Here is a 22,751-nt window from a genome sequence, read left to right as displayed (position 1 = left end):
CTCAGCTAGCCTCTGAATATGGTTGTAATTTAGCACCTGACTATCCTGAATTAAATGCTGTACTCTATATGGAAATACTACTTTGTACTGTTTCATGTTTCCTGAAAAGACTGCAAGTGTCTTCAGGTTAAGAACTCGGTCTTCTATTTCTTTTGTATCCTCCACAAAAGTATTGAATTTAAAGAAATAAATTCATCCAGTGTTCCATCAACCAGTCCAACTAACCATCCAATCTTTGAAATAAGTTATTCTCATTCTCTAAGCTACAAAACCCAAACCAAATGCTATCATTATTATTTTGTGGAACATCTTGACCCTACAGTAATCTGCATTTGTAAGATATGGTTTCAAGTATGATGATGATGGTGATGATGACTTTTCTATGGTCACTCCCTAAAGGTTTTAAAGCCTCAGACATATTTGTAAATGTAATGAAGGTGGTAAGGCAGTAACTGAAAGCAGGGAGTCCATCATCCTTGAATCTCTTGTAAGTTGTTCACAGCATGTGGAGAGACCTCTTAGGAAGGAGAGTTGGAATAATCACATAGTTATCTGGGAGCTCAGCCACATTAACTTATATTGACCTATAAGTATTACTGGAAAAATTCTTGTCTTACCCAAATCTAAAATCAATTCCTTTTCATGTGACAGGTATTTACTAAAACTGCCTTTGCTGTGTTCTATCTGGTTCTAGACAATTTCTGTCCCTACAATCTGAATTTTTATTTACAAGCTTATGAGCAACTCATGACTGTAATATCTTATTATTGAACCCCACATCTGGACTGACAGTGTCACCTGATTCCAACTTTGACTCTAGCTTCCTAATAAAAAATTCAGAAAATTTTTTTTCTGAATTCAAAAAAAAAATTCCTTTTGCTCTTGTCTGGGACTTATAGGTGGGTCTGCTTCAGGTAGTGGTCCTTAATCTTTTTGAGGGGTTCCCTGAAAATATATGAAAACTGTGAACTCATCTCCTCTAAAAAAGATATATATGTTCACAAACACACAGAGATTTGCATACAATTCCAAGAGGTTCATGATCCTTTAGAGGCTCCTTATACAGAACATCTACTGGTAGTAACCTACAGTGTGAAAGAAAAAAACCAAACCCTACAAAAGCAATGCACATCTGTATAATCTAGGATTGGTTTTTATATCTATCAATGAATAACTTCCTTTCGACTTACAGATATAAGGGAGATAGAGATAAACTCAGCTATGCAGAACCAAATTAATGAACTTACATGGATCTGACCTACAAGTTTTTAAACAGCCAGAAAAGATCAAAGACCTCCTCTGTTTTAGTCACTACAGATACAATTAACCTTTGCTGGAGTTTGATAAAAGCTAGTTCTTGTCTTTATGACTTCCAAGATTTTCCTCCTAAAAAAGTCACCAACGTGATATATGTATGTTGTAGAAATGTTGGAAAGTGAGGAAAAGCATAAATAAGAATTTTTTAAATCCCTCACGATCCCAGCAATAAAGACACCGAACTGTCAATATTTTAATGTACTAATTTTCAGTCTTTTTTATTTATATGTTAGAGTTTCACAACCTCCTTCCTTCAAATTCTCCTTCACTTTTATATAAGAACCTGTTGTGCTTTCAAAGACTTAGTTCAACCTTCAGGCATATACAAAACTTCCAGGTGGCCTAGGACTTGTCCCAGGCTGCACACTTTTGAGCTCTGAGTGCAAAGTCACCTCCCAGTTATCTTTATCTAAACAAAGCATGGTCTCTAGCAGAAGGTTAGGCATCCATCAGAGACTGCTATTGTGTCTTCTGTTTATCAGCTCTGCATCAATGTTTGTCACTGTGATGATAATTACAGTTCTGAGATCCTGAGTTCAACTCTTGTGTCCACTGCCACCTTCCAGTTTTGTGAACCAGATAAATTACTTAGCTCATCTGTACTTAAATATTCTCGTCTGTAAATGAGCACCTGGAAAGCGTGTAGAGCAGACTCGCCAGGAAGCACTCGGCGGATGCTCGCTGTCACTGCTGTCATTCATGCACTGGTGCTGTCTCCATTCCTCTGTGATGTGTTCTGTGCTGTGTTAGTCCTGCTCTCACTTTTGATCAAAGAGGTAAAGACTCCCCTTTTTAAACATGATCATGGCCCCCAAAGTAACAGTAATTATTTAGTATCATAAAATATTCAGTGTTCACACTTCCTAATTGTCTTCTAAATGTCTTTTGTTGTTTGACTCTAGAGCAAAACAAGGTCTGTATATTGCAACTGATTAACATGGATTCTCTTATGAGCAGACATCCTTTTTTTGCCTTTATTCCCAAACAAAATTGTAAAATTGTTGGGTAGCAAAAACAACCCTCCTCAAATGAAGCAGAAGTTCAAAACGCTGTCCTGGAGGAGTAGGTGAAAATGTCAAGTCATTGCCTTTGCCGAGGAGATAAGCACTCGGTGTATACCTTTCTCTGAGTGATAAAGACGGAAAGGAGGAAGTGTGCTTCCCAGTAAACTTTTTTATTAGCCACAGAGAACTGCATTACAAACATGATGCTCATGAAACAAAGTGCTCCACAGTAAGCAGGAATTGAGGAAATAGAAAATGGATTGCAAATCTGGAAACCATTCCTTTATTTCAGTGAAAGAGAAGATTCTAAATGGTCAAAACAGTCTACTTTTAAAGTTCTGCAAATGGGGGTTGGATTGATGAATCCTGCTGCTGCTGCTAAGTCGCTTCAGTCATGTCCGACTCTGTGCGACCCCATAGACGGCAGCCCACCAGGCTCCCCCATCCCTGGGATTCTCCAGGCAAGAATAGTGGAGTGGGCTGCCTAGGATTTTTAACCCTAAAGCTCGAACCTATTAAGGCTTTTCCATTTTCAAACTTTTCTCACTCCATTCTAGTCTGTCTTTGGTAAAAGAAAAAAAAATCACTTTAGGTGACAGGAAATTAATCCAAGAGTTCCACTTTCATTGTTAAGACTGTCTCTTCCAGATTCCACCTTAAACAAAGCTCCCTTTTCATTTTAAAACAGAAAGAAACTCCAGTGTTAGAACACAACACACACGAAATAATTATCATGTAATAGAAGCAAGATAAGCACACAGTAATATAGTGCAGGGGTTAAGAACCTGGACTGCAAAGACAGAACACTGCCCTCTGTTTCTTTGCCTGTAAAATGGGGACAATAAATAGGAATTGCTTCATAGAAGAGCTGCTGCTGGTGTCACTTACATGAGATCATGAGAAGCACCCAGCACTGGCTAACACTCAGTAAAGACTGGCTGTTCTTATGATGAGAAAGACTCAGGAAGGGATCTTTTGTCATGACTGGTTTTATCACAGAAGGAGTTTACTTCATGGTAACATTGTGAGTCAGTTACCACAGAAGGCAGCAAGCTCCCTGCACAGACATTGTTAAAAGAACCCAGGTCAAAGAAGTATTCTATACAGGCAGTGTTAAACTGTTTCCCTCTCTGGGGTTCCAAACATTTGAAAATAGTACAAGAAGAGGCTCTGTGTATAATAAGTTCTAGGTAAGACAATACTGTGGTAAGTGAACTAAACAGCGATTAACTTGAAATTGGACTCTGATCCCAAAGGGAACCAGCCAGAGTAGCCCAGTCCTAACTGGCCCTGAGGAGGAAAAACAAGCTTGCATCTATCTCAACTATGATCTGGCTAGATATGATCTAAGCTTTGAACAGTGCCTTTCAGGTGGATAATACACATTAGACAACACTAAGGAGGGAGCTTTGAGCTGGGGTGTGAGGAACCGACACAGGGAAATGAAGACCTAACATATGTCACACAAGTTTCCTTTTCTGTTAGGTTTCTCTCAAATAATTGCAATAATGTATTGAGTTAATCAGTTAACAAAAAGGGGTGGCAGTTGCTATTCACAGTATCAAAGCATTCATTTTCAATGATTTGTTGCAGAATTCCTCTTAAATCAAGTTCCCTCCCTAATAATGCAAAAACCCAGAGCCCTTCCCAAGGCCCTCTCCATTACTCCTCAAATCCCTGAGGAAAGGGGGGAGAAAGAGATCTTCAATGAAAATTTCCTTATTAATACCTTAATCTCGTTTCTTTAAATGCTTTCCAGTTTTAAAGGACTTTTGGATCCACGCTTGTAGCTTAGTTAAGCTCTGTACAAGATAGTATAAATACTACATTTGAGAGGTGAGGAAAAGCTACCTATGGTAGTTAGGCACGTGTGAGACTTGAACTCTAGATGTTTTCAACCAAGTCCTACAGTCTGGAGCCAGAAGCATGTAACCCTGTGCTCACACTCACTAGTTTTGTGCTGCTGCCTTTCTTGCCTTTGGTGAGCTGGTTCCGTGCATCTTCCTCTTTCCTCCCCAGTTAATCTTGATTGGTGTTTCACCTCACATAATTACTACATAGGAAGGACTTGAGGGAACCAACATTCACCCAACCAGCATTTATTGAAAGCCAGCTAGAAGCCAGACCTTTGAAGAGTTTTAAGCAGAGAGAAACTTAGTCTTCCTTGTCACTTAATAAGACTACAGTGAGATTAATCACTGTATCAATTTGAACCAATGATTTAAAAATAATATTTGCATGTTAGCTGAACTGGGGTCCCTACCTAGCTGTGCTCTGTCCCTGTTTGTAAATCTGGAAATAAACTTCAAGTGGCTTCTCTAAGAAAGTTAAGGCCTAGAAAATGTCTCTGCACAGCCTTGATAAGGTTTCCAATTGTGTCTTGGTAAAACCTAATTTCTCCTTATTCAACATTAAGTCATTGTACAATCTTGCACCTGCTAGGTTCTGAGGGCAAGATGATGAGTTACACGCAGTAGTTCTTAAACTAAAAGAGGTCAAGGCCTAGAAAAACAAGACTAATGCCCGCTCTGAGCTCTCCAAAGCCCTCCCCCTCCTCTGAATAGTCAATCCTCAGTTCCCTGGGCCAGAAGGGGAACCCACCTCCCCGAACCCGTCTGCATGCACACTAGTCTTTTTCTTTCATTTCTGAGGACTCTCCTCACTACCCCCTCTCTGTTCTTCCCGTAAGTCCCAGTTCCCTCCGCCTTGAAAATGCTCCCGGTCTACTTAGCTCCTCCTCCTCCTTCAGCCTCAGCTCTTGGCCTGCTGCTTTTTCTGACTTGCAGATCTGGTCAAATCTCCCTATAAAACCCTCTATCACCTGAGACCTTGTCACATTTGTCATTTTACACGTTCTTGGGTGATTGCTTAATATTTGTCTGCTCTCAGGTGCCTACGCTCCGGGCAGGGCAGGGGCTGGTTTGAGATGCCAGGGTCTGGCACTCAGGAGGCCCTCCAGGAATGAAAACTGAACTGTCAGCTGGGGCTGGACCTAGGCGGCCCGGGCCCTGTGGAGGTGACAGGATGGAGCGGGGTGAGGGGCTCCCCTGGGCGTCCTTACCAACCTCCTTAACATTAAGGTAGGTCTCCTGGCTCCTATCCTGGCGCTTGTGTGAAAACACAAAAATCGTTTGTCCCAAGTCCCGGAGAGACTGAGCGCCCCTAGATAGCAGACATTCCATTCTATTTGGTGATGGCGGCCCCAACACCTGGCCATGTCTGTTACTTAGCAAGAGATACACTCAGAAGATATTAGCCGTAGCCAGCATTGATGAGTGCATTCTGGAGGGCAGGATAAAATGGGAGCCGTTATCCAGGGCTTCTAACAAACGTCTAAGCTTGAGTTGACTCTTTCAAGAATACAAGCGACGCTACCCCCAACCAAAGATTAAAAAATAAAAAGGAAATGTGCTTTCTCCCTTCCCCTGGAAAACAAAAACAATAAAACGTCTTCATCAACGTCTTCACCTTTCCAGGCCTCACTCGTCCGCCTCGCACTTGACGGGCGCTCTCTGGACGTCTACACAGTCACTACAGAGGCTGCCAGCGCAACGGGGCCTCCAGGCGTTTTCTAACCAGGAGCGATTTTGCCGAGGAGGAATGTGGCTAGGCCCTGCTCGTGGAGAGGCTATTTAAGGTCCTCGCAGGTAATATTACGGGACTTATAAACACGGGGGGAGACGTCTTTGCTTCTTTCCATTCGCTGGCACCTACCTAGCAGCCCGGTTCTCCCGCGCTGGGGCGGAGCACCAGCCCTCCCTCCCGCCCCGGCGAAATCCTGCCGCCTGAAGGCTGAGGCCCCGCCCCCGCTGCAACGGTTCCGGGCGCGCAGGCGCGCAGGGCGGTGCGCCGAGGGGGGGGGGCGGGGCGTGCGCGGCCCCTTAAATACGGCGAAGGGGGCGGTGCGAAGCTGCCGCGGCGCTGCTGCCCAGTCGGCGCCAGTTCCTGCAACTGTCTCCTCGTGGCGCGAGCCTGGAGCCTCGCTTTCTCCGGCAGCGAAGGCGGCAGCAGGAGGGAGCGGAGGCGAGCGTGCGGCGGGCTCCATGGAGAGCGGCGGACGCCCGAGCAGAGGCGGCGCTTCCACCCCGGCACCCGGGCTCCAGTGACCGACGCTCGCGCTCTGCCCGGAGTCGCTGCGGTCGTCTGCTCCGGGACTGACCCGGCCTCGCTGCCCTTCCCCGCGCCGCCTCCTCGCTTCCCTGCGTCCCGATTCGCCCTCGACCCCACTGCCCGGCGGGGTGGCGGCGGCCGGGGCAGCAGCGGCAGCAAGAACCCGCCTCTATGATGAAGTTCAAGCCCAACCAGACGCGGACCTATGACCGCGAGGGCTTCAAGAAGCGGGCGGCGTGCCTGTGCTTCCGGAGCGAGCAGGAGGACGAGGTGAGGGCGGCCGGCGCGCTTGGTCCCCTCCGCTAGGGCGCCGGGGCGGGGTTGGTGTGGGAGTCCGGGCTGGCCGGGATGGGAGGTCTTTTCCCTTGCCCTTCCCTGTCTCCATCCCCTTCCCAGCAGACCCTCCGTTTAGCCTCAGGGCTGGAAGGGATTAGCCCCCGCCCTCCCTCTCTCCTTCCTTCCTTTCTCTGGGTTGATTGTGGAAACAAAGGGGCTCGCCCAGCCCTGCGCTCTCCCACCGGGTCGTGGTTAGGACGGGAGGCCGAGACGCCTCCTGGCCCCCTGGAGGGTCCCGGGCCATCTTGGTCCCGCCTGGCGGGAGTCACCACTTTAACCTGCAAATGGAGCGTGAAACCAAATAAAACCTTGAGTGCTAACAGAGAGTAGAAATGGCGTGAATGCTGCAGCCCCAGCCCTTCTGCCTCTTATTATATTTTCCTCTCCCCTGAAATAGCAGTTTGTGGCTTCAGATGAATGTAGGCATGATTATGGAATATCCAGACAGTCCCCGTGCTTTAAAATAAAAACCCATTCGGTCTGGTTCTGTCAGTTCCACTTTTTGGTGGATCCTTTAGTTTACAAGCACTTGGCGTATTTATACTGGATTAAAAAAAAAAAAAAAACCTCCTCTTTTAAAGTTTTTTGACTATAGAATGATGGGTAGTGAAAAACGTGGAATCACCAGAAGGGAGAAGGGGGACTAGAGGTGGGCAAAGTTGCCATTTTCCGATGGTAGTCTCTACCTCTGCATATTTATCAGAGCTTCTTTGCTATGTTTTTCTTGACATCTGGCGAGAAGCAGTCTTTCTTGTTCTAAGAGGAAGCAGCAGTCTTCTGTTAATTCACTCATCAGCATTGGGTTGATAGTAAGGCCGTTGAGGTTTTTCTGGAGAACAGTTTATACTTACTTTTGTTTCGCTTATTTAATTTAAAAATGGTTCAGTAGTTTTATTTTGCGTGGAGCAATAGTAGTAGTCGATTGGTAGCTGATAAAATCTTGTAGCATTGCCACTTCTAAATGGTTAGACAGGAAAAGCATTGAATTCTGCTTCCATATCCAATTATGTCCAATAAAATATTAAGCTAAAGCTGGAGGTGGGAATTTAATGGCTTCCTTATTGCTAGTCCCTGTAGTTAGGATGAGTATGACATAGTGTACTCTCAGCGGCTTATATTGTCATGCTAACAAAAATCAAAGTACCTCCGAATGGTGCTTTTCAGACTATTTTTTGAAAAGAAACCTAGCCTTTTAGTGCTGATCCCTTGCTCAGTTGGGGGTCTCTATTGGAATTTAAACTTAAATTCCAAAGGAGTTTTCTAGAGAAGTTGATGTTTTGGGGCTGGGCCTGTTTAGGAGAGCCAGAAAGTAGAGAATGGCTTTTAGCATTTACAAAGTCAAAGGGCTTTTTAAGTGCATTCTGTTAAAAAGATTAGAAGGTCCTTGAGGGAAGGACCACGTTTAGCACAAAGCAAACTTTAAATATAAAATAATACACTTACCAGAAGTGATCAAGATAGGTCAAGAATCTTATCTGATTGGCTCACTATTGTGTAATTATTTTCTTAGTTGAGTGCTTACTAGGTGCTCGGCACTGCCTGAAGACTTTTAAGTTTGTTACATTTACTCCTCTTACTGCAGGTGTGTAGGTGAGGAGACAGTTGCAGAGCAGAAGTACTTTGCCCAAATGAGGTAATTAGGAAATGGTAGAGTCGGAATTCAGCATCTGGTCCCTGCTGATGCTGGGCTCTGGGCACAGGGCTAGGCCCAGAGCAGTTGGGTACACAAGATTTGCTGAATGAGTGAGATCGTCCGAGGCTGAGTTTGGAAGACTTTTCAAAGTAGTGACTTTGAAGTCTTGCCATAATGTGAACGTGGAATTCAGGCTTTGTAAAAAACGAAGGTTCCCAGGGGAAAATATGGGAAATGGAAGGAAATTGAAACGGTCTGTATTGTGTGAATGGTAAAGCAAGAGTCTGAGGATAGCATCAGATGTTGATCGTAGCAGATAAATGAGTTGGTTTTCTGCTTTGAAATTGTTTCTACAGTAATAACGGAGAAGGCAATGGCACCCCACTCCAGTACTCTTGCCTGGAGAATTCCAGGGACAGGGGAGCCTGGTAGGCTGCCGTCTATGGGGTCGCACAGAGTCGGACACGACTGAAATGACTTAGCATTAGCAGCTACTGTAATAAATGCTAGACTCCTAGCCTCTAGTGGAATCAAGAGACCAGTGCCATTATAAAATAAAGAGCAAGATTTGAAGAATTTATTAGATAAGCTTATTACGTAAAACTTTGTAAATCTGATAACCTGGAGGTTGCGAAACCAAGTCAATCAGTTTGTTGGAGAATATGCTCTGAGGGAAGGCTCTGGAATTCTTTAAATAATTCACAGCCAACTTTAACGTCTGGTTTAGATCTTCAGGATCTTCGTTTCTGTAGTTGTGTTTAGAGTGTAAAGTGAAATAAAATAGTAATTGCTTTTTGACCCTCAAGCTGTGCAGTGTTCCAGTCTGGCTCTCTACTTAAGGGGTTCTAAGTAGACTTTAGAATAGGTTTTTGTAGGACGGAAGGGTGTTCTCACAGCAGTTTTTATTCTTTGGGGTGTGGTTTTATGTATTTTCCCATTGCATCTCTTTCTTCCCTGAGTTAGATAATAAACATTAGCATCTGTAAAGGAAGAAATTAGGCAGTGGAACTTGTCTCAAGGTCACAGAAGCTGGCAGATCATTTTGAACCCAGGCCCTTTATTTCTAAATCTCTTGTTCATTTGATCCTCTCCAACTAGTTATTTCTATGGGGAACCACCCTAACTTTTGACAGCTGGGCTTCCAGTCAAGACAACAAATAAGTATTCCATAGAGGAGCTGGGATCTCTGCCTTTGCAGTGAAAGTGGGCAGTACATTCACAAAAGGGAACCTGAAATGGATTCCATTGAATGTATTTGCATATATGATGGTTGGAACCAGGCTGCAAGATGAAAAGTGTCGGCTCCTAAGGAACATGCTCTGTATAGCAGGAGGTTAGACAGATGACTGATATAAAAAGAAAAAAAGGTCGTATCCGACGCTTTGCAACCCCATGGACTGTAGCCCTCCAGGCTCCACAAAAAATTCTCTAGGCAAGAGTACTGGAGTGGGATGCTGCTATTCCCTTTTCCAGGGGATCTTCAGACCCAGGGATCGAACCCGGGTCTCCTGCATTGCACACAGACTCGTTACCCTCTGACCCATCAGGGAGGCCCATAAAAGGTAATAAAGTGCTGGTGAAGTACTGTCGGGCTTCCCATCTGGTGCTAGCAGTAAAGAACCCACCTGCCAGTGCAGGAGACAAAAAGACATGGATTAGATCCCTGGGTCAGGAATATCCACTGGAGTAGGAAAGGGCAAAATTAGTATTCTAGTATTCTTGTATTACTAGTACTCTAGTATTCCTGCCTGGAGAATCCCATGAACAGAAGAGCCAAGAGCACTACAGTCCACAGGGTTGCAAAGAGTCAGACATGACTGAGCAACTTAGCATGCAGGCAAAAGTACCATGAGGTGCTCCAGAGTTAAGATGCAGAATGAGTCATTCGGAGTTGGATTTCAGTGAGTGGGTAAGGAAGGACCAAACATCATAAACAGAGCAAGACTTGGGGCTGTGGTCTAATTGAACTGTAGCTTTAGGAGAGCAGAGAAAAAATAGTGGCTGAAAAATGAAGAGCACCTTCAGTGTAAGATTAAGGAGTTGCTTGCTGTATTTCAATTTTAGATGTATTCAAGTTTGGGGATGATCTGGCAGCAAAATAGGATAGAATTCTAAAGAGAGAAACAGAATGACTTGATCCTGGGTGGAATCCAGGCACAGTTGCAAGTGAGAAACATACAGTCTTAAGAACTTGCATTTGGACTTTTTGTTGTAATTGGCTTGTGAGCTCGCTGAGCCAGTCATCTTGAAACCTGTGGAACTCTAAACCAGAGCTCTAATAAACAAAAACTAAGCCTTCCCTGTAGCTCAGATGGTAAAGAATCTATCTGCAATGCAGGAGACCCAGGTTCCATCCTCGAGTCAGGAAGATCCCCTGGAGAAGGGAGTGGTAAATGACTCGAGTATTCTTCCTTGGAGAATCCCATGGACAGAGGAGCCTGACAGGCTGTAGTCCACGGGGTTGCAAAGAGCTGGACACAACTGAGCAACTAACACTACTACTAAGAAATATTACGGCTTCTCTCTACTAGTACTTTAACCCCTAGAATCAATAAGCCTTTTCAGACATGTATGAAGAGCGTTGAGTCCCTAAAGGTTCTTACTTCAAATAGAAACCACTTTCATCAGAATTAACTATCCAAAGGTGGCCTTTTCTAACTGCAGGGAGATGTCACCAGCCTCCTTCATCTGTGCCTGCAGCTTTCCTAGACCTAGAGAAGGGCTGCTTAGCCTACCCAATCAGCCACTTCTTCAAGGGAAGGCCCTCATGTACGATTTGCATCCGTTTTTATTCTTATAAAAATTTTGGTATATCACCAAGGCTTTCTCCAGTTTTGTGAAAGTTTATCCCATCACTTCAGAACATTAACATGCTGGGAGAAAAAAGTCATGGTCAACCCAGCTTACCATGATCTACCAATCCATATAATCTGGGTTAAATATGTTTTCACAGAATGTGTCTTTATTTCTGATCTGACAGCACTCTGCCTCTGTAGCCCAAAAAGTAGTACCAGTTTGCTGAGTAATAGAACTTGGTAGTGGCTAGTGGATATATTAACTATTATTGTAACTTACTACCTTTTAAAATGTATGTGTGCGTAGTGGATGTTCCTAATATACTGCTGCACTAATTTTGGCCAAATGCCTATGAAACCGTTAAGTACAATCGAGATAGTTTTAACCATTCATGTTGTTCTTGTTAGTGATAATGTGGGAGAGAAAGACCAACAACCCCAAAACAGCTTCCAAATATACAGATACAATTTGCAAAATAAAATTCTTTATTCTTATATTTAGGGATCACTTAAGGGGTTCTCTGAATAACTTTGTTTTTTCTGAGAAAGATGTGGTAATTTATAGTGACTACTTGTTCACTTCCCTGGTGGCTCAGATGGTAAAGAATGCACCTTCAATGTGGGAGACTTGAGTTCCATCCCTGCGCTGGGAAGATCCCCTGGAAAAGGGAACGGCTGCCACTCCAGTATTCTAGTCTGGAGAATTCCATGGACAGAGGAGCCTGGTATGCTAGAGTCCATGGATTGCAAAGAGTTGGACAGGACTGAGCAGCTTTCACTTTCTCTTGTTCCTGGAGGCAGGCTGTGACCAAGAGCCACTGTAAGGGTAAAAGCTGAACCACGAAGGGCAATTTGGGGCCCCTTGGTGTAGGAAACCAACAGTCCCATGTACCTCCCGCCTCTGAGGGCATGGCTGTATTATGTAGACATCGAACAGCATATCCTAGTTTACACGCTTTTACACATCCCTCAGTGAGGAGGACTTGGGTGATATAGAGTAATATTATAGAATATTATTGGAATATTATTCCAATTTACAGACAAACCTTTGTCCAGCAAAATTCAGGGCTGGTTCCAAGTTGACTATCACTATACTATTGCTACTAAAAGTGAGAAATACCTCTAATCCAAATCTTGAAACATTGGGTATCTAAGAAAAACACATATGAAAAATAACTTCTCAACAATGCCAAGTGAATAGTATTTTATTCTGATAATTGACCAATACATGAAAAGAGGGATAAGCTCTGATAGTGTAGTAGGAGGAATCCTGATATGAAGGTGGCCAGGTCCAATTGGGGAAGAAGTGTCTTCACTTTTCACCACTCTAATGCCATTGGCGTTGGGGTTTGAATGTGATTCAAGTCTAATTCTGCAACTTGGTGGGTTGACTAGCCTCCTTTTTATAAATCTTTCCTTTGGTCTCAGCTCTGGCTTATCTGGAAAGTTAAGTGTCTACTTTCGTCTTTGTCATCTTGTCAGACGCACAAAATCTAATAGGTCTAGAAAAGTAGTTGAAAGAGAATTTAAAACCTATGAATGACAATGTATGGACCTGTCAGCTGTTAGTGTATCCTCTTATTGAAAGAGTTTTTGTAACCTATCTTTTGTTACTGCAGTAGTACCATTTATTTTAAAGCTTTGGTCATTTCTTTCATAAATAACAGTACTATTGGGGTTGGAAGGAAAGCTATGACAAACCTAGACAGCATATTAAAAAGCAGAGGCATCATTTTGCCGACAAAGGTCCATATAGTTAAAGCTATGCTTTTCCAGTAGTCATGTACAAATGTGAAATTCGGACCATAAAGAAGGCTGAGTACCGAAGAATTGATGCTTTCGAACTGTGGTTCTGGAGAACATACTGGAGAGTCTCTTAGACTGCAGGGAGATCAAACCAGTCAATCCTAAAGGAAATCAACCCTGAATATTCATTGAAAAACTGATGCTGAAGCTCCAATACTTTGTCCACCTGATGTGAAGAGCTGACTCATTGGAAAAGACCCTGATGCTGGGAAAGATTGAAGGCAGGAGGAGAAGCGGGCAACAGAGGATGAGATGGTTAGATAGTATCATTGACTCAATGGACCTGAATTTGAGCAAACTGGGAGATAGTGGAGGACAGAGGAGCCTGGTGTTCTGCAGTCCCTGGGGTTGCAAAGAGTCAGTCATGATTTAGCAACTGAACGACAACAAATACTGGCCAGAAGTATTTTGTTTGGATTTTTACGTACCATCTTATGGAAAAATCTGAATGAACTTTTTTTCCAACCTAAAACATAAATATATTCTTTCACATATATATATATATTTAGTGGCAGATATCAATAGACTTACCTCATAGCAGCTGCACACCTTTTGTCTTGCACAACTTCCAGCAGATTTCACCACTTTCTCTCAGATTTTGCATCACAGACATCTAAGAGCCAACCTAGGACTGTGAAGCCAGTAAAATTATGGATACTTTTTAGTTGTCTGAGAGTAGAAAGAAGTCTGTAAAGGTTAATGCAGCTATAGAATTTAAAAATTGTGATAAGCATTATTTTGAGACAAAAGTGTGGATAGTCTGAGAACCCTCCTCTAGAAGTTTTTGTTTTTAGAAACACCTTTCTTAGAGCATTAGTTTGTATCCTAAAGCTGCATTGTAGATCTAGCACACGGGGGTTGTTACAGAATGTTAAGATGGCTTTGCAGGAATTGAGAGGGAGATACTGAGTAATAATACTCTGTGGTGTGGGTTTAGATTCTTCCAGTCTATAGTAGGGGTTTTAACTGTCCTTGTCTCTGCTTATACTGTTCAGATTTCTTTTCTTAATCCCACCCACCCCCTTCCCCTACCACACAGCCTTGACCTCATCTGCACTCCCAGGTACTCAAGATGAGTAGGCAAGTACTTAATAACATACCAGTTTCCAAATCTGTACCATCACCAAAGGCTCATTATCAGATCTCTTAAGCTAGTTGTTTAGATACTGATCATCTAAACATTGGGATGCTATACCTTAGGTATTACTCATTTAAAATTGATCATTTTGGGAAAGATACATTTGGAGTTAATGGCTTGATAAAATTTAATCACTTTGGAATGTCAGAGGACTCTTGCAGCACAATTTCTTGGTTTCTCAGCTAAATCATTTGGAAGAGAAGTTCAGTCATATGACAGTGATATCCTGTAGATAAAGATTTGGTTTTAAATTGGAAGCCTAAGTGTTAGTTCAAAAACAGACACAGACTGTACTAATGGTTTTTCAACATTATTAACCTTATGTAATTTAGCTCTTAAAGACTGTTGTGGTCAAATAGGAACATATTAGTCATTGACCTAGATACATGACACTGAATTTCATTTTTTTTTTCAGAACTCAAACGTTATGAATATTGATGGTTTTGAAACTCCCTGTTTACTCATTGAAGATGTACTTTTCTGATGGCTAGTTCTCTGCACCACCCTGTTCCATTATGAAGGTGATCAAGGAGGTTCCTTTTTGAGCATAGAATTAGGCAGTAAGAATTTTATCCAGATACTAGAAACCAGTTTATCCCTAACTCATGCCTAGGAACCAGGAAAAGAAGCCTCCAGCTCTGTGGTCAGAACTGGTGGTTACCATTTACTTTTTCCATAATACAGGATATAACACTTTTGTACCTAAACATTTTTTGTTTTAACTTAAAAACATATTCATTTGCCAGTCTTGATACAGGGTCAAAGCCTTTGAATACCGTAGACAATTGGCAAGTATACTTTTTGAATAAAATCCAAAGGCAAAATCTGATTTGCAGTTCACTTTGTATAAAGTAGGATTTTAACTTTCTAGATTTTAAAAATTTCCTTCTTCCAGTCTTTTTTTTTTTTAAGTAATCTTAGCCATACTTAATTTGATAGCAACTTTTAACAACCCATCTTTAATGGATTTTTGCAGAGCCTTTTTGATAACTACTTCCTGCCCTTGTTTTATCATTAACATTCAGTGATTACAAAAACAAGTGCAACTGGCAAAATCTGGGGAACAAGCTTGTCTTGACAGATGAATCCAACTCAGTTGGTGGGAAAGCAGAAGATCCAGCTGTGATGGCCAGCAGTACTCACTGTAGTGAGTACAGGGAGGCCAAGTGTGCTTGGCCTACTCAGGTAGGCTAGGGTCTGAGGTATGTTATACTCCTTAACACTCAACAGCCTTGCAAGGATAGTTACTTCTTTTTGCAGAGGAGGACATTGTAACTAAGAAAGCTTAAATTTAAGGCGGTCTTACATTTCACTTTACCAGAATTTCTATATTTGGACTTGGTGGTGCCCTCAGTGTCAGCCATTAGTACTTGGGGTGCTCAGTCAGGTCTGATTTCTTTGTGACTCCATGGACTGTAGCCCACCAGGCTCCTCTGGCCATGGGATTTTCCCCAAAAGAATACTGGAGTGGGTTGCCATTTCCTCCTCCAGGGTATCTTCCTGACCCAGAGAGCGAACCTGTGTCTCCTGCATTGGCAGGTGGATTCTTTACCAGTGAGCCATCTGGGAAACCCCATTAGTACTTTAGCTAAGGCTTTGTCAATTGTTAATTTACAGTGCTTTCTCTGGACTTGCCTCTTTTCTGCCTGTTATATACTTGGAGGAGTGTTGTAGTAAAGGCCTGTCCAGATCAGAATTGAGAGAAACAGTGCTCAGGTCCCTTGAGTGTTAGTTGATCCACCACTATGGGGTGATGCTATGTCTATAGCCAAGGCGTGCTGCCGCTTTTCAGATTGAGGGGAGTTATGCACTTGAAGTTATTCCCTCATCTCCCAACCCAATTTTCTTGAGGTTTGGGGGAAAGGTGGGACTTGTAAACTGGTGTCAGCCTGGAAGTTTCCGTTTGGGCAGATTGGGTTCTGAAGCTTACTCTTGTAGGTGAACCCTGGGCTGGCTATAAATTCCCAAGGGCCAGCCCTTTATCTGGCAGTAGGGACAAAGCTGGGCAGTCAGTTGGCACAGTGTCAGAAAACCAGAATCTGCACTGAGGATCAAGCTTTGCTCTCAGCTGATTAATTTCTGGAGAGAACTGTTTGCGTTTGCTTGAAGGCAATATACTAAGTAATTTTGCAGACATTTCTGTTCAAGTTGGTCAAGACGCCTGCACTTTCATAAACATCATTTGGTTATTTATCATAGTCTTTCCCCACTCCCGTCCTCTCAACTTGGGTAAATTCCAACCTAACCTAGTGCACAAATTTTCACTTATAGGATGGATGTTTACTTCTTGTTTCAGATACTGTTAAAAAGTGAACTGGCAGGATACTACTCTGTATTAATACAGTATATGGGGTTTTTCGTTTGTTTTATAACTGTGTGCACATTTCAAGCTTAATGCTGTTCTTGACCTGGATTTTCAGGGTTTCCTATAAAGGCCAAACAGTATTTTAGGCTTTGTGGGCCATACAGTTTCTGTTGAAATTGCCCAACTCTGCTGCTGTAGCATGAACAAATAAATGTGAATGTCCGTAGTACTTCTGGGGCTGGGGTTTACAGTTATGGTCGGGCTTGCAGGTCCTGTTGGTGAGCAGCAGTCGGTATCCAGACCAGTGGATTGTCCCAGGAGGAGGAATGGAGCCTGAGGAAGAGCCTGATGGCGCTGCTGTGAGGGAGGTTTACGAAGAGGTAAGACGGAGAGTTGTGCATCCTGGGTAAGGTTCACAAACGAGGCAGTCTGCTAAGTACACCGAGGAAGAGGCATGAGGACAGGCAGGTCACACAGTGCTGTTTGGTTGTCTAACTCAATATTTTCAAGCGTGTGACTACAGCTAGCACTTTGGTAAGCAGATTATTTTTTTCTACCTGGTAAAATAGTTAAAAATCAATGTGGAAATCCCCCAGAGCTGAATAACACACAGTTACATAACAGTTAGTCTCATCAGTGATCAATATATAACGTGATGGCCTTGCCCCAAAGCAAGGTCAGTGTTAACCGAGCAAAAATGCAGAGAAAAAAATTCATCATGTGCATCAATTCATTTTCAGACATACATACAGGAAGCCAGTAGCTCTTATTTTACTAGCTTTGTCTTAAAGTTCAGTGAAATGAGGGCACACACATGCACAGATGCACACTTGACCTGCTTGTCTTCTCACAGCTGAGAGGAGATGGAACTTGCTTTTACTCAGGAGCAAAACAGCATAGATCAAGTGCCATAAAAACTTCTTGAACAGCAGTTAGGGCATAATGAGAAGTGAGTGATGAGGTTCTCACTGGGTGTTGGTGTGTAATTGAAAAGGTTTTCTAGAGACGAGTCTTAAGGGATAAGCATTCTCAGAGAAAGCACGTGCCAGCCTGTTAGTTTTCATTCTGGGTTTGTGGCGCACACTGAAGTTCAGTCTGTCACAGCACCAGGTGAAAGGAACAGGACTGTGCAGTGGAAGGGTAACAGAGAAAACAACTTGCATATAAATTTTGTTACATAAAAATTTTATATTTTGTCTTTTTTTAATAGGCTGGAGTAAAAGGAAAATTGGGCAGACTCCTGGGCATATTTGAGGTGAGTTACAAAAGTAATCCTCATCTTGCTGATAGAATTAATGACTTCTTCCTTCCTAACAGGCCAGGTAATCTGGCAGCAGCCTGAACTAGATATTCCTCTGAAGCTACCAGTAGGCAAGGAAATCATAAGGATTTAGGAGGGAGGGAAGTGGAAGCTGCTTGACTTTCATATACCATTACTACAATATTCTCAGGATCACCTAAGGGCTTAGGTCTCTCATGGATACTGCCTAGAAATGAACCCTTTGCCTTCAGCATGTAACACTGGATGATATGCATAACAACTTTATCCTAAAAGGACACCGTGAGGATGCAAAACTCAGATGCACAGACTAGACACTAGAAGCACAGAATTCTCTGCTATAATTTGTTACTGCTGGAGGCAGAATGGAATTTGTGCAGAGGAAATTTGAAAGTAACAAGTATTCCATGGAAGGTGGGGAGAAATGAGGTCAGGTCATGAGACCCAAGCTGTTCTCAAATATATTTTCATATAAGATTCAGACCTAGATACATGGTATATCAGACACATTGTGATTTTTTTTTCTCCAAGATACCCTTTAAGCCTGCTGATAGGACTATAAATATACAGTCCTTAAAGATTTTATCTTTTAGCCTTTTTCAGAAATCAGAAAAAATTCTGATTGTACAGCACCTGGTAGAATTGATGACTCCCAGAATACAGTACCTGTAAAGAGTAAAGTTCATAATTTTCCAGAATTCACCACTTGCTTTACCCAGTTAAATAGCACCATCTCCTGGTTAAACTGAAAAACATTGTGAGTTTTCTGTAACTGAGTAACCATGGTACACATAATAGTACATATGTGAATATGCTGACAAGATTTTTAAAGAAAACTTCTCATGTTTGTGTAACATGGGAAGGCAACAGTAATAACTGCTTTACAAATACTATTTAAATTTCATAGAATCTGAACAGAAAATGGTAATCAGTGTACCTTTCCCTTTAGAAAACTATAAGGGAAAATTAGAATGTTCCTGCCTAGTTACCAGGGTGATTTTGATTAGTTTGTGAACATAGCAAATAAGTGTATTGATTTTCCAGGCATAGAGTTAAGATGACAGATCCTTAAGCATAATGTTTTAAGTGAGAGAGGCCTCTATTTTATTCCTGTTCTCTTTCATTCCCAAAGACATAAGATACTGAATGAGTGAATTACTCGGGAGATTTGTGGTAAAAAACAATTAGGGCAGTTGTCTGACATCTTAGACTATAGCAAACAAGGTTACCTTTAATCAAGGTGAAGGTGAGCCCCTTCCTTTAAGGCCAGCTTGTGTTTGATTTTGAACCTAAACACAAGGCTAGGTGGCAGTTTTAATAGGAGTAAAAACTGAGTTGGCGCATATAGGACATGGCATTCTAGAAATGCACTATCCTTGTACTGTTCTCAACTTCCGCTGTGCATAGTTCACCAGGAAGGTTTTACGTACTCAGGCCTCCTCTCAGACTAACTGAATCAGTGTCTCTTAAAAAAAAAAAAAGAAACCAACTGCATCCTGGGTGATGAAATAGATGGTCAAGGTTGAGGGGCCCTGGTCTAGGTTAGTAAGTCTGTTCATGTTTCGTCGTACATAAATTCATGCGGCTGCTGAGGGTTGTAGGACTGAGTACACTTGGCTGTGTTGGCAGGTAAACCATGCTGATATACACCGTGCTGAATTCTTCACTCGAAACGTGTACATGACTAGCTCTTGTAGATTAAAATGCTTTTCTCTTTATATTCAAGCAGAACCAAGACCGAAAGCACAGAACATACGTTTATGTTCTTACTGTCACTGAAATATTAGAAGACTGGGAAGATTCTGTTAATATAGGTAAATTCCCTTTCCTTTTGCTATCTGCATTCTTTAAATTCATACTACATATGTATATTCAGTTTGCATCTTATTTTTTGGCTGCTTTTTAGAGAAGATCAATATACCTCTCCCAATTTGAGTTATCTTACAATTGTAAGTTAACTTCATTTATTTTTATTTTTATTTCATTTGGTGTTTTTTAGGAAGGAAGAGAGAGTGGTTCAAAGTAGAAGATGCCATCAAAGTTCTCCAGTGCCATAAGCCTGTACATGCAGAGTATCTGGAAAAACTAAAGCTGGGTTGTTCTCCCACCAATGGAAACTCTACAGTCCCTTCCCTTGCAGACAGTAACACCTTGTTTGTAACTGCTGCACAGACCTCTGGGCTGCCGTCTAGTGTAAGATAGAGAGAATTGCAAAGACCTCTTCCACCCTGTGCAGTCTTGTGGGCAGAGGCTTCTTTATTATCCTTGACAAACATCTGAATGACGCTTGCAAACTGTCTGAATTTGCCATGCAGGATTTTCAAACAATTTGCATGTTTTTCAGATGCTTTCAAATCTTCTTTAAAAAAAAAAAAAAAAAGATAGTGTAAAATATTTTAATAAGCCAAAGCCATGTGGAATTTTTTTTAGATGCCTTAACTGTACCCCCCTTACTCCAGTCCACCCACCCACCATGTTATTTTGGTTGGCATTTCACAGCATTTTGTTCTTCCGTGTTTGTCCATTTGCTATCAGTCTGTGGGTTTTGTCACATCAACTTATTTGTGGGTATGTTTTCCCCCCTCAGATTGTTTTGTCATTTACAAAACACACACACGCACAAAATCATTTTCACATACTCAACAAATCCTTCTGTTTTGGGAATTTATGACAATAATTCTTGATATTAAAGCAGTCCATGAACCCAAAACTTATTTCATAGGATCACAATTTTAATTCATAGATCCCAGATTTGGACTGTTTTTTCTATATGACCCTATTTTCAGGAATTTGTCAAACTTGTCTCAATTTTCACAAGTGGTATTACATCACCTGATATGGCCAATTCCCGTAAAGGGACTCAACAGTCCCTTTAAGACAAAGTTGGACTCTATTGAGCTAGTGATTGTTAAGCAGGTACTATAAGCAAATTGCATGTAGTAGATAACATCTTATCATGAAAACTGTACTCCTAGAATTTGAGTTAACATGCTCCATGGCCAGTTCCCTTTATCCATAATCTCTCTTCACACAGAATACATGAGAACTATACATCCCTCAGTGTAAACTAATTTTAAAAACATTTGGTTTTCTAATTTAGTGACATCAGTTAAACTTGCTGGTAAAGGCCAGTCAATGCTGACTGCATCACAGTTGAGTGAAATGGCCTTGTTCAGCTGTTACAGACCTAGATTGTTAAGGCACCTTAGAACATCTCATCTTTTATAGCTGGTCAGTAGGTATTATATAACTAAATACTGGGGCTCTGGAACATACCTGGACAAAGAATTTGTCTTACACTTGTCTTTATATTCACTTAAATCCAAGAATCCCACCTAACAGAAACACATGAATACCTTGTCTGTACTTTGCTGACCAAGCGAGAAATGAGGTGGGGTAAAGTGAAAGATGATTCCATATGTAGACATTAGCTTTTTGTAAACATCATAACTGGTGAATATAAAGTAGAAAGTAAGCATAGTTACACATTTGTTCTCTAAATTGTCAACCTTTAAAACATAATTGCTGCTAAAAATAGAATACTGTTACACTTAAGGAAAATTGGTGCCACTGTTTTGAAAATGAGATCTTGTGCCGTAGATGCAGCTGAACTAAATATAAATATTAGTTCACAAATGAATGCTGTCAAAGGAATGAGTAAAGTAAAAAAACTTAACCAATGACATTTCATCCTAAATTATGTAATGTGATCAAACATGATCATCCAGAATTTTTATATTTTTCTTTGTACAGAGGTTATGTATTTAGGTGTTTTGTTTTTTTTTTAAAGGAAACATTTTAAATCCCACAGATTGACACTTTGTAGTTTTTTCTCAGTAATCTCTGAAGTTTCTTTAAATTATATACTTAACGCAGCAGAGAGAACTGGATTGTTTTTGTATATAAGACTTGTGTCCACCTGAAATGTCAGAAGTACTGGGGGAGGGGGGCTGGGTATCTTGTATATGATATTAGAGGTAATAATGCATGAACTTATTTTATAAACTCTTGGACTATGTATTTGACATGTAAAATATGTACAGTATTAATGTCAGCCATTTCTTAAAAGTGAGCCTATAAATATTGTTGTATAATTTTCTTTGGTCAGAAACATTTGGAGTAAGTAGTACCACTGGGTCAGGATTTTCTTCAGTGCTGTTTAGCAGACCACCTGTCTTTAGTCTGTGCAACTAGGAAAAATTTGTATAATGCATCAAAATACTTCAGTTGTCACACTTTAAATTTCACACTTGACTATTCTTTTGGAACCCAGCCTAGCAAAATTTCCTAGAGGAAAGGCCCTAAGGAGACTTATTTCTGTTAAGAGAAAAAGCCGACTTTTGCAGACTCAAGAGCTGACCCTACTGTAGATAAAGAATAGTGAATAGTGTCTACTAGCTCAACTCTCCAGAGTTTTCAGAGTGTTGGAACTCTCACCTATGCTTTCTGTGGGGTAGCAAGATAAATTTGGGCAGCTAAAATTTTCAGTTCATTGTGCCTCCTGATTAAAAAAGTTTATAAAGTAACTTGTAGACACAAAGTAGCAACTGGCTTGCATGTTTGTTGCTGGGTTGTTGGTGGTTTTTTTTTTTTTTTTTTTGTAAACTGGTGAAATTTTTCAACCAGGCATATGCCATTCAATTTTCTGTCAATCACACAGAACTGAAGGGGAAATGATTGTTGTATACACTTTGCTTTGCATGGTCTCATTTGAGATAATTGGTGTAAGAATCTTGACTTTTTTTATATTTGGAAACATCAAATAAAAAATGGAAATGAGTTTTTTTAACACAGCTTAGCACTGTCAAAGTGAAAACTTGTCTGGTGTTCCACAGTAACAGCTTTACTTACTGTCTTCCCATTGATGGCCATATAATTTTCTGCTAGTCGTTTATTTATACACTTCCTTTTTATGATTCTTACTAGTGGAATTAACTAACGTAAAAGGGCTCACCAGTAAGGTGTTGCCATTACTCTCCCATTCTGTTTTCCATCTTGTACAGGACATCAGTCATGCCACTGTGGTTC

The 22,751-nt window shown here is 41.5% G+C and overlaps 1 protein-coding gene across 2 annotated transcripts; it reads left to right on the top strand.

Annotated features, from left to right (window-relative positions):
• Positions 1 to 6,216: 6,216 nt before the first annotated feature.
• On the top strand, positions 6,217 to 22,516 carry NUDT4 (nudix hydrolase 4). 2 transcript variants are annotated; one of them, XM_006070219.4, is made up of 5 exons: positions 6,217 to 6,701; positions 16,714 to 16,824; positions 17,655 to 17,699; positions 19,450 to 19,537; positions 19,723 to 22,516. In XM_006070219.4, exons 1-5 carry the CDS (start codon positions 6,603 to 6,605, stop codon positions 19,923 to 19,925), a joined length of 546 nt encoding a protein of 181 aa, XP_006070281.1. In that variant the 5' UTR covers positions 6,217 to 6,602; the 3' UTR covers positions 19,926 to 22,516. The 2 variants fall into 2 exon arrangements, with proteins under 2 accessions (XP_006070281.1, XP_006070282.1); XM_006070220.4 differs by having other exon boundaries at positions 6,218 to 6,701; positions 19,453 to 19,537.
• Positions 22,517 to 22,751: the final 235 nt, after the last annotated feature.

This window comes from Bubalus bubalis, chromosome 4 (assembly GCF_019923935.1).
Source record: "Bubalus bubalis isolate 160015118507 breed Murrah chromosome 4, NDDB_SH_1, whole genome shotgun sequence".
In the NCBI taxonomy this organism is placed as follows: Eukaryota; Metazoa; Chordata; class Mammalia; order Artiodactyla; family Bovidae; genus Bubalus; species Bubalus bubalis.
The sequence above is the reverse complement of the archived record's forward strand: the minus strand, read 5'-3'. Positions and strand labels throughout refer to the sequence as shown.

Bases quoted from the DNA above. Each gene is read 5' to 3' on its own strand.
- NUDT4 (XM_006070219.4), top strand. From the start codon at position 6,603: ATGATGAAGTTCAAGCCCAACCAGACGCGGACCTATGACCGCGAGGGC. The intron at 16,825-17,654 runs GTAAGACGGAGA...TTTTTTTAATAG, and splicing joins TGAGGGAGGTTTACGAAGAG to GCTGGAGTAAAAGGAAAATT. The intron at 19,538-19,722 runs GTAAATTCCCTT...GGTGTTTTTTAG, and splicing joins GGAAGATTCTGTTAATATAG to GAAGGAAGAGAGAGTGGTTC.